The sequence below is a fragment of the Sebastes fasciatus genome, chromosome 18 (genome assembly GCF_043250625.1).
Source record: "Sebastes fasciatus isolate fSebFas1 chromosome 18, fSebFas1.pri, whole genome shotgun sequence".
Classification (NCBI taxonomy): Eukaryota; Metazoa; Chordata; class Actinopteri; order Perciformes; family Sebastidae; genus Sebastes; species Sebastes fasciatus.
In genome coordinates, this window is record NC_133812.1 from 26,481,165 (window position 1) to 26,492,399 (window position 11,235).

Sequence of the window (11,235 nt, forward strand, 5' to 3'; positions counted from 1 at the left end):
CGACTTGCTGAAGTTCAAACCGAGCATCAGAATGGGGAAGAAAGGGGATTTAAGTGACTTTGAACGTGGCATGGTTGTTGGTGCCAGACGGGCTGGTCTGAGTATTAAACTGCTGATCTACTGGGATTTTCACGCACAACCATCTCTAGGGTTTACAGAGAATGGTCCGAACAAGAGAACAGATCCAGTGAGCGGGGGTTGTGTGGACGGAAATGCCTTGTTGATGTCAGAGGTCAGAGGAGAATGGGCAGAGTGGTTGGAGATGATAGAAAGGCAACAGTAACTCAAATAACCACTCGTTACAACCAAGGTATGCAGAATAGCATCTCTGAACGCACACCACGTCCAACCTTGAAGCAGATGAAGACCACCCGGTACTAGCACCGGCCACTTTATTAGGTACACCTTGTACCTAAAATATAAACTTGTAAGGATAAAGAAATAAACCGAACTGGGTTGCATATGATCCAAAATTTAAACCAGGGGTATATGACCTGAGGTTCAAACAATGGACAGAGAAAGGTATCACTGCTCTATGTACCATTCTCAAAGATGGGACATGTATGAGTTTTCAAGACTTAAATGTGAAATTTGGTCTGGAAAGAGAAGATTTATTTAGATACTTACAAATACGAGACTATTTTATGAAAGAGGTGAAAATTGATCCTAAAATAGATCTGAATGGTATTATTAAAATTATAGTGGATTCATATCACCAGGGCAGATCTTGTGTCATCTCAGCCTTCTACAAAGCCGTAGGGGAGAATAGAGGAAGCTCAACACTATATATAAAAAACAAATGGGAATCAGAGCTAAATATAGAAATTTCAGAAGAAGAATGGTATAAAATGTGTACGACACAGTGTACCACTACTAGTTCACGAGGATGGAAGAATCTTACTAGGTTCTTCATAACACCACAAATCAAAAGCAGACAGCAACATTATTAGTGTTATAAGTTTGTATCATGTAAAGGGGAGACTCGTGGGTACCCATAGAACCCATTTACATTCACATATCTGGAGGTCAGAGGTCAAGGGACCCCTTTGAAAATGGCCATGACAGTTTTTCCTCCTCAAAATTTAGCTTAAGTTTGGAGCGTTATTTAGCCTCCTTCTTGACATGTTAGTATGACATAGTTGGTACCGATGGATTCATTAGGTTTTGTAGTTTCATATGATACCGGTATCTTCACTCTAGCTTTAAAACGGAGCCCGCTACAACCTCCGGCAGCGGGTGCATGTGTGCAGAATGAAGACAGGAGGCAGCATCAGTGTTTAGTCGGGGCCACACAGACTTTATTAGATATTTCAGGTGTTAGACGGGTCCAACAGGAAATAGAAAATCCTTCTGATGTTGGAAGACTGAAGTCTAAAGTGAGCGGCTCTAAACGTCCTGCAGCGTCAGGACGGCTTCTGATTGGTTACAGTGAGGGTGGGGCGTGGGAGGTGGGGGTGTGAGGGGTGTGTGTGTGGGGGGGTCAGAGGTTACAGTGTGACACGCTTCACTTCTGGTCAGGGATGAGGTCATCGATGCTCTCGCCGGCCTCCAGACGTTTCTCCATGTCCACCAGCAGGTTGACTCCGTCCACCACCATCTGCACCAGCTCCACCTCCGAGAAGCCCAGACGGTCCGCATTGGAGATGTCAAAGACTCCGCCCACCGCCGCCGTGTCCACGCCACCTGAGACACACAGACAGGAAGTGATGTCACAGGTTCACCTTTAATTAATACTAGTGAGATGGAAGTCACCAGAGACAAGACTCTCTCTCTACCTGTCTCTCTACCTGTCTGTCTGTCCCACTATCTGTCTCTCTACCTGTCTGTGTGTCTCTACTTGTCTCTCTACCTGTTTGTCCCTCTACCTGTCTCTCTACCTGTTTGTCTCTCTACCTGTCTCTCTACCTGTCTGTGTGTCTCTACTTGTCTCTCTACCTGTTTGTCCCTCTACCTGTCTCTCTACCTGTTTGTCTCTCTACCTGTCTCTCTACCTGTCTGTGTGTCTCTACTTGTCTCTCTACCTGTTTGTCTCTCTACCTGTTTCTCTACCTGTCTCTCTACCTGTTTGTCTCTCTACCTGTCTCTCTACCTGTCTGTCCACCTGTCTCTCTCTATCTGTCTGTCTCTTTACCTGTCTCTCTACCTGTCTCTCTCTTTACCTGTCTCTCTCTCTCTCTGTCTGTCTCTGTACCTGTTTTTTTCTCTCTATTGTACCTGTTTCCCTCTACCTGTCTCTCTACCTGTCTGTCTCTCTGCGTACCTGTGCCTCTCTTCTGCAGCCTCGGCCTCTTCAGTATGTCCTACCTGTCTGTCTCTCTCTACCTGTCTGTCTGTCTGCGTACCTGTGCCTCTCTTCTGCAGCCTCAGCCTCTTCAGGATCTCTCTACCTGTCTGTCTCCCTACCTGTCTGTCTCTACCTGTCTGTCTCTCTGCGTACCTGTGCCTCTCTTCTGCAGCCTCAGCCTCTTCAGGATGTCTCTACCTGTCTGTCTCTACCTGTCTACCTGTCTGTCTCTCTGCGTACCTGTGCCTCTCTTCTGCAGCCTCAGCCTCTTCAGGATGTCTCCGAACTTGTCGTGCTTGCTGACGTTGGGCAGTTTGACGTGGACGCCGGCTCTCAGTCCCGTCCCCAGGTTGGACGGGCAGGTGAGGACGTAGCCCAGATGTTCGTTCCACATGAACTCGTGACCTCGCTCCTTAAACAAGCTCTCGATCTGCCAGAGAGAGAGAGAGAGAGAAAGAAAGAGAGAGAGACAGGTGGTCAGGTGAGGTGGTGATGTCACCTGTGTGGAAACAGGAAGTGAGCGTTCAGGCGTTCACCTTGGTGAGTCCGGTGCAGAAGCGGGTGAACACCTCCCTCATGTTGCCTCCTTTCTGCATGCTGATGACACGCAGGTGGTCCTCCTCGTTCACCCACACCAGGAACGTCTTGTTGTCGTTGTGCCTGCAGGCCAGAGCGAAGGGTTAAATTACACAGGAAGTCAGTCACCTGCTTCCTCAAACACCAGGTTAGAGGTCAGAGGTCGTACTGACCAGATGCCGCGGCCGTCGGGCCAGTCGCGGGCCATGCCGGACGCCAGCAGAAGTGGGGAGACGGGCTTGTCGAACAGGAAGTGGTCATCGATCAGCTGCTGCTGCTCCTCCTCCGTCATGTTCTTCAGGGCGTAGTACTTCCCCTTCAAGTCTCCTTCCAGGATGTCCAGACCTGCAGGAGGTCAGAGGTCACAGGGGAAGCTCAGGTGAGATTTTCAAATTAAAGGTCTTATATTTAACATGAGTCTTATTATTATATATTAACTCTGTTACTCACTATATTCATATTTATATATTGTTATAATATTAATATTTCACTTCTCAGACATTTTAAAACTTGTTCCTTTAAGACGTCTTTTTGTGTCATAAGTGACAGAGTGGCGGAGAGCGAGCCGGTCCGGTTCAGTCCGGTTCTCTGTAGTCTCATTAGAATATGAAAGAGGTTCAGATCCTCATTAAGAGTCTGAGCAGGACGACACAGAGCTCACCGTTATATAACCGTTTGACTGGATCACTGAGGCATGATGGGAAAACAGCTAAATAAAGATCAGCTCTAAATAAAAAGAGCCTCGGTGATTATCAGATCACCAGAGTGTCCCTGAACGCACCATCAGAAACTAACTCATGTTTCATTTCAACATCATTCCAGAAAATATTTCTGAAGTATCTCCTGTCTTAACAGTAGTACTACAAACAGTCACAGAGTACTACCGGAGTAATGATACATCCTGTCATGAAAGAACTGATCCAGAGTCAGTTTGACTAAATAATCCTCACTCAAAGTCCACTTACTAGCTTTTTCTGGAGCTTTCATTCACATGGGAGTTCAGCTGTCATCACGTGATTAAAACTCGTCTCAGTAAAATAAACAACCAGATCAATATATCAGATGTTAATTACAGTTTGTTCACTTCCAGTTAACTAATCATGTCAGCTGAAATTTTATCGTCTTAATATAAATATTTGTAGATATTTCATATTTTTTTTTTCATCATTTTGTTATTTTAAATTTTAGTACTTATATTTCTTTGCATATATTTTGTTTATATTGTAGCATTATGTACATAAATTACATGTTACATACTCCTTTATTTCTATTTTCTTAAATTTTTTATGTTTATACAAGAGCAATTGTAATGCCCTAATAATATATTTCGGATTCTAAATAATAATAATAAAAAATATAGAACAAATGACGGTTACACTTCATTTTAAAGGTCCGCAACTTTCATGGTAATTAGGTGATAATTAGAAAGTAACCTATTTGAAATTTCTTTAGAATTACTTCCAAATTACCACAATATTTACCTCAAAATGTATAAAAAATTACTTTATTATAAACATTATTTAATAATTATATTCCCAATAGCTGGTAATTTATTTAATACATTTCCAGGAAAAGAATACAAAGTTAATCGATATGCTTTATTTCCATGTCTGCTGATAAATAGATAATAATTATCAAATAACTTCTTTGAAATGTTTTATGCTCCCTGAATCATATCATTAGTTACCAGGTTACATTTGGTTTCTCAAGCCTAAAGGCCCTATTTTAACCATGATATGTTATTTTAGCATCTAATTATTAAATAATGTTTATAATAAAGTAAATTTCGTTAAGTTTTGAGGTAGATATTGGGGTAATTTGGAAGTAATTTCAAAGAAATTTCAAATAGGTTACTTGCTAATTATCACCTAATTACCATAAAATTTGCAGACCTGTAAAATGAAGATGACTAATGCGTGAATATTTATTTTCTATTTTCTGGATAATTCGCACCAAATCAACGTTTTTCTAAGAAACTTCTTGGAAATTATTAGAAAAATAACTTTGAAATGGAAGAATTGTTAAATAAATTTAGTTTAGTTCAATACAATGAAACAGCTTTAGGGGGGCAGAACACAGGAAGTGATGTCGTACTTTCCATGGAGAGGTTCTCGATGGCGCGGCGTTCTCCGCGGCTGCAGTGCGGCGGCAGGCAGATGCCGCGGATGCTCCTTCCCGTCCGAACCCGAGAGCTCAGAACGTAGTTTGGATCCAGATCGTCTCCGCCCTGAAACACAGTAGACGACGAGTAGATCAGTAGAGACCGGCAGAACCCTGACTGGTGGTCCAGTCGGCATTCAGCCCCACAGACAGACTAGCTGCTACCAGAACCAGAACTATATCGGCCTGTTCAGTGGACAGAACAAGTTGTTGTGTCCAGGTCAGTTTGTTGTTGTTTACCTGCAGGTTTTAAGGGGTTCAGGTCAGTTTGGTGTTGTTTACCTGCAGGTTTTAAGGGGTTCAGGTCAGTTTGTTGTTGTTTACCTGCAGGTTTTAAGGGGTTCATGTCAGTTTGTTGTTGTTTACCTGCAGGTTTTAAGGGGTTCAGGTCAGTTTGGTGTTGTTTACCTGCAGGTTTTAAGGGGTTCAGGTCAGTTTGTTGTTGTTTACCTGCAGGTTTTAAGGGGTTCAGGTCAGTTTGTTGTTGTTTACCTGCAGGTTTTAAGGGGTTCAGGTCAGTTTGGTGTTGTTTACCTGCAGGTTTTAAGGGGTTCAGGTCAGTTTGGTGTTGTTTACCTGCAGGTTTTAAGGGGTTCAGGTCAGTTTGTTGTTGTTTACCTGCAGGTTTTAAGGGGTTCAGGTCAGTTTGTTGTTGTTTACCTGCAGGTTTTAAGGGGTTCAGGTCAGTTTGTTGTTGTTTACCTGCAGGTTTTAAGGGGTTCAGGTCAGTTTGTTGTTGTTTACCTGCAGGTTTTAAGGGGTTCAGGTCAGTTTGTTGTTGTTTACCTGCAGGTTTTAAGGGGTTCATGTCAGTTTGTGGTTGTTTACCTGCAGGTTTTCAGAGTTCAGGTCCGTCTTGTGTTTGTCTGATGCTTTGTATCCTCCGTGGCGGTCTTCGATCACGGGGTCCAGCAGCTCTTTGAACACCTCGTACGTCTCCTCGTCTCCGGCGACGCATCCCACCGTCATGATGAACGGGTGACCTGCAGGGACACAAAAACGGCTTATTGTTTCCTGCTCATCACCGACTTTCTGACTGGTGACCATTTTTGGGCTCCTTCAAAATAAAAGTGATGCACCTGTCAGTTTTACTTTGGAGGGACTCACATTTTTTATTTCTCTAGAAATGTGTTGTTTGTTTGCTCCATTTAGGGAGCTGATTTCTCTGTAGCATGCTGCTAAAGTTGGATTTGATGAGGAGGATCAGGAGATCAGATAGGAAGTACACACGACGTCCTGATGGGAGGGATTAACGAGCAGAAATTAACCTGATCTAACGAGTCAATCCAATTAACGAGTTGATTATCAAGCAGCAGCTAAAGTCCAGAACGCAATGTGACAAACAACACCACAAACCACCTCTTCTGATGTCTGGTCTGAGGCAGAGTTAGCTGGTTTAGAGGGGGGTCATGGTCTCTATGAGGGGGTACCTGGTCTCCAGGGGTAGTTACCTGGTGTAGATAAGGGGAGACCTGGTCTCTAGGGGGAGTTACCTAGTGTAGATAAGGGGGTACCTGGTCTCCAGGGGTAGTTACCTGGTGTAGATAAGGGGAGACCTGGTCTCCAGGGGGAGTTACCTAGTGTAGATAAGGGGAGACCTGGTCTCCAGGGGTAGTTTCCTAGTGTGGATAAGGGGAGACCTGGTCTCCAGGGGGAGTTACCTAGTGTAGATAAGGGGGTACCTGGTCTCCAGGGGGAGTTACCTAGTGTAGATAAGGGGGTACCTGGTCTCCAGGGGGAGTTACCTAGTGTAGATAAGGGGAGACCTGGTGTCCAGGGGGAGTTACCTAGTGTAGATAAGGGGAGACCTGGTGTCCAGGGGGAGTTACCTAGTGTAGATAAGGGGAGACCTGGTCTCCAGGGGGAGTTACCTGGTGTAGATAAGTGGTTTCCTGGTCTGGGGGTTAGAAACTGGGTCCGATATAACCTGGTCCAGGATGCGACCTAGTTTAGAGGGCTGTGATTGGGTCGGGGTTTTGTTAGAGGGGTTGTGTCAGAGGGTCGTTACCTGGGTTGTCAACGCCAGTCTGGATGAGATCGTCCAGGGTGAACCCGCTGGGCGTCTCCTTCTCCCTCAGGTTGCTGTACATCTCAGGCGTGAGCACCTTGGCCATGTGGTTGTTGTGCTGGCTGAGGTCGGGGAACTCCTGATCCGACGAGTAGTTCATCTTCAACTTGTTATGGGTATTTCCGAAAGGCATGATGACGTCCGGCTGCTGACCTGGGAAAACAGTATTATCATAATTTCAATTAATTTAATCTATTAAACGGTTTGCTTTGGTCATAAGTTTTACTTTGTGACGTTAGTTTTGGTTTGCTAATGTTGAGCATGGGCATGCTTGGACATGTTACGTAAACAAACGCTATAACGTGAGCTTCAGAATAAAGTAGTAGTTTATTTTCTTAGCGACTCTGTCTTTGAACGGTCTGAATGAGACAGCGGAGGAGGAGAGACAGGTGATCAGAGAGGGGAGAGGACGGGAGATGGGGAGACGCTGCAGAAGGACTCAGTGCCTGTCGGAGGACTCTTTCAGTGCCACTAGCCAGCGCTGCTGCAGTAACGTTACTGATCTCTGTTTCAGCTGCAGTTTATGAAATGGACTATTTTATCTTTACATCCAGGAACAATACAACCGTGTCCCCTCTTTTGTCTTCTTCTGTCCTGTGTCCCCTCAGTCCTCATCTTTCACGGTCTCTATACCGTTGTATCTGTGTAACTCAGCCAAGCGTACCAACCTGGTGACGTCACAGACTAGAGAGTACTGCAACATGACTTGTCACAAAAGGCTGCAGCAAAGATGAAACAAAGCTGTTTTTTTTCTTCTTTTAAATGCCGACATTTGTCATGTTTGTTATATAATTGTTCATTAGAGTGGAAATCCATTTAGTAAACCAGCTTAACTCGGTTGAACGCTTCGAGTTTAAACCCAAACTCCTCCTGAAGGCTGAGCCGTTGGCGTGTGAACGAGTATTTATATTAGATCCTGATGGGCAGGTTGGCACCTCGCATGTCAGCCTCTGACATCATGTATGTGTATGTGTGTGTGTGTGTGTGTGTGTGTGTGTGTGTGTGTGTGTGTGTGTGTGTGTGTGAATGCTGACATGTAGTGTAATGCGCTTTGAGTGGTCGGAAGACTAGAAAGGCAATAAATAAATACCAGTTCATGTGCCATTTACTATAATGTTAATATTTATAATGTTATATGTGTTTTTAATAACATATATTTTTAAATAATTCCCATGATCCCATCATCTTTGTGTATTATAATTTATATTTATGTTATAGAATTAAGATAAATGAAGAAACCAGTGGAAATCTTTACAAAATGAAAATATGTGTTAAATGTTTTATATAAAATATAATTATATATTAAAAAAAAACTGTATTACAAATTCTACTAAATATATTAAACATTTAGTCATTATTATTTTTTAATAATAAATGTTTTAATATTATCTTTTAGTATTTTCACAAATCCAAAAATAAGCTTCATCCCACAATTAAAAGATCTGAAAATAAAGTTAAAAATAAAACCTTTCTGATAAAACTGACAAAATGACAGTTTTCAGTGGAAGTAGTTCTCTGATCCTTTACTCAAGTAAAAGATTAAAAAAATACTCCATTGAAAGTGAAACCCCTGCATTTAAAATCTTATTTTAGTAAAAGTATTATCATCAAAACGTACTTATAGTATCAAAAGTAAAAGTACTCAAATGTCATGCATTATTAAATATGTTTTAATGCATATTTAATTAAATTTAATAATACATATATTTAATAATTTATTTTAAATTCAATATATTTATATATTCATATATACTAAATTTAATAATATATTTAATGATTTGGAGATCTGTTTTTAATTTATAAATAATAATATTTATGACCTTTTGTTCAGAAAGTTTTAATCTGTAAAGTAATCAGTAACTGAAGCTGTCAGATAAATGCAGTAAAAGTACATTGACCTCTGAGATAAATACTACTACCGGGAGAGTAAATGTACCTCGAACTGTACTGGAGTAACATCTTCATCATCTTCATCAAAATTAAAGGCTCAGAAAATAAAAGCACTCAAATGTCATGCATTATTAAATATGTTGCAATACATATTTAATTAAATTGAATAATAAATGTAATAATATATTTAATAATTTGGAGATCTGTTTTAATTTATAAATAATAATATGTATGATCTTTTGTCCAGAGAGTTTTGATCTGTAATCAGTTACTAAAGCTGTCAGATAAATGCAGTAAAAGTACATTGACCTCGGATATGGATACTACAAGGAGAGTAAATGTACCTCGAGCTGTACTGGAGTAACATCTTCATCATCATCTTCATCATCATAATGTGCTGAAATGTTTGAACCAGATCTGAGTGTCTGTCTGAACCTGATCCTGATCCTGGATCTGAGACCAGCTGCTGCATCAGAACTGCAGCAGATCCACAGACCCGGTTCAGGTTCAGGAGAGACCCTGGAGCGGATCAGGATCAGTGTGAGTCTATAAACCGGGTTAGACTCAGAGGCTGATTAGGATCTGCAGGAGGCCGGTGGAGTGACGCAGCACAGAGAGAGACCGGGATTAACCCTTCAGAGAGTGGCTGCTGCTGCACCGTGCGACGCCCCGGTCACCTTCAACAAGGTCCTACCGAACAGAACCGGTTCTACTCCTTCAAACACACACACAGCACTTTAACTGGGTTTATGCATTGCATGACGCTGCACGGCTGAATAACGGAAGATAATCCGGTATTATCCCTTTAAATATATACAAATAAAGCTGCAGCACCACAATAAAGATGACTAAACGGTTACATGGAGGAATTTTAATTAGAATATTCAAATATTAAGTGGATTTAAGGTGGAATTATTATTTTAAGGGCCTTACATTTTATTTTTTTGTTGTGCACATTTTAAATCAGCATCACAGATTTGTGCACGAGATTAAAGATGGTGCACGAAAGGATTGTGTTTGTCTGACTGCGCAACACCTGCAGACAGGACGCACCGTCGCAAGGTCGTTAGGATGCAGAGCGACAGACAGGCTGCAGACAGACAGACAGACAGACTCTGTGCAGCTTTACAGCATGCAAACAACCAGGACACATCCAGCCTGTCTGTCTGTCTATCTGTCTGTCTGCCCCTTTGTTCCTTTAACCCTCCATCACTCTGAGACCCCCCTGGTTTATCCTCTCCTCTCTCCTCTCATCCTCTCCTCCTGATGATGAACTGATAACCTGATGCAGTGATGAGCTGATCAGTGGTGTGGTGCATGTGATTGATCAGGATTAAAAGGTGGTCTCACCTGTTAGTTCAGTCTGCTGGGGATGTGGTTTGAAGCGGGTCCGGTTCTGCTGCTGCTGCTGCTGCGGATTAAAGCGGATCCCAGTCTTTTATACCCGCCTCCCTTCTCCCCATTGGCTCCTATTTACAGTCCATTCATTCCATTGGACGGAGAGGTGGCTGAGGGTCACGTGGTCTGACTCTCTCTCTCTGCTGCAGTGCCTCTGAGCAAGTGTCTGTGGTTAGTTCAGTGTCTGTAATAACACTGGACTGTCCTACTGTTATAACAGACACCTGAACTAACCACAGACAATGGACTAACCATAGACACTGGACTAACCACAGACACTGGACTAACCACAGACACTGGACTAACCACAGACACTGGACTAACCACAGACACTGAACTAACCACAGACATTGGACTGTCCTGCTGTTATTACAGACACTGAACTAACCACAGACACTGATCTAACCACAGACACTGAATTAATCACAGACATTGGACTGTCCTGCTGTTATTACAGACACTGGACTAACCACAGACACTGATCTAACCACAGACACTGAATTAACCACAGACACTGGACTGACCACAGACACTGGACTGTCCTACTGTTATTACAGACACTGGACTAACCACAGACACTGAACAACCACAGACACTGGACTAACCACAGACACTGAACAACCACAGACACTGAACTAACCACAGACACTGGACTAATCATAGACACTGGACTAACCACAGACACTGAACTAACCACAGACACTGAAATAACCACAAACAATGCACTGTCCTGTTGTTATTACAGACTGAACTAACCACAGACACTGGACTGTCCTGTCGTTACTACAGACACTGGATTAAGCACAGACACTGGACTGTCCTACTGTTATTACAGACACTGGACTAACCACAGACACTG

General features: G+C 42.7%; 1 protein-coding gene across 1 annotated transcript; it reads right to left on the reverse strand.

Moving 5' to 3' along the window:
- Positions 1 to 1,270: 1,270 nt before the first annotated feature.
- Positions 1,271 to 10,491, reverse strand: ckbb (creatine kinase, brain b). The gene is made up of 8 exons (XM_074615592.1): positions 10,329 to 10,491; positions 7,029 to 7,241; positions 5,849 to 6,003; positions 4,955 to 5,087; positions 3,034 to 3,205; positions 2,821 to 2,944; positions 2,525 to 2,714; positions 1,271 to 1,683 (listed from the first exon to the last, which is right to left on the reverse strand). The coding sequence occupies exons 2-8, from the start codon at positions 7,219 to 7,221 to the stop codon at positions 1,505 to 1,507; spliced, it is 1,146 nt and encodes a 381-aa protein (XP_074471693.1). The 5' UTR covers positions 7,222 to 7,241; positions 10,329 to 10,491; the 3' UTR covers positions 1,271 to 1,504.
- Between the last annotated feature and the right edge of the window lie 744 nt (positions 10,492 to 11,235).

Coding starts and splice junctions, on each gene's coding strand:
- ckbb (XM_074615592.1), bottom strand. CDS start 7,221: ATGCCTTTCGGAAATACCCATAACAAGTTGAAGATGAACTACTCGTCG. Junction 2,945..3,033: donor CCCGACGGCCGCGGCATCTG/GTCAGTACGACC, acceptor TCTGGCCTGCAG/GCACAACGACAACAAGACGT. Junction 1,684..2,524: donor GCTGCAGAAGAGAGGCACAG/GTACGCAGAGAG, acceptor TGTGTGTCTCAG/GTGGCGTGGACACGGCGGCG.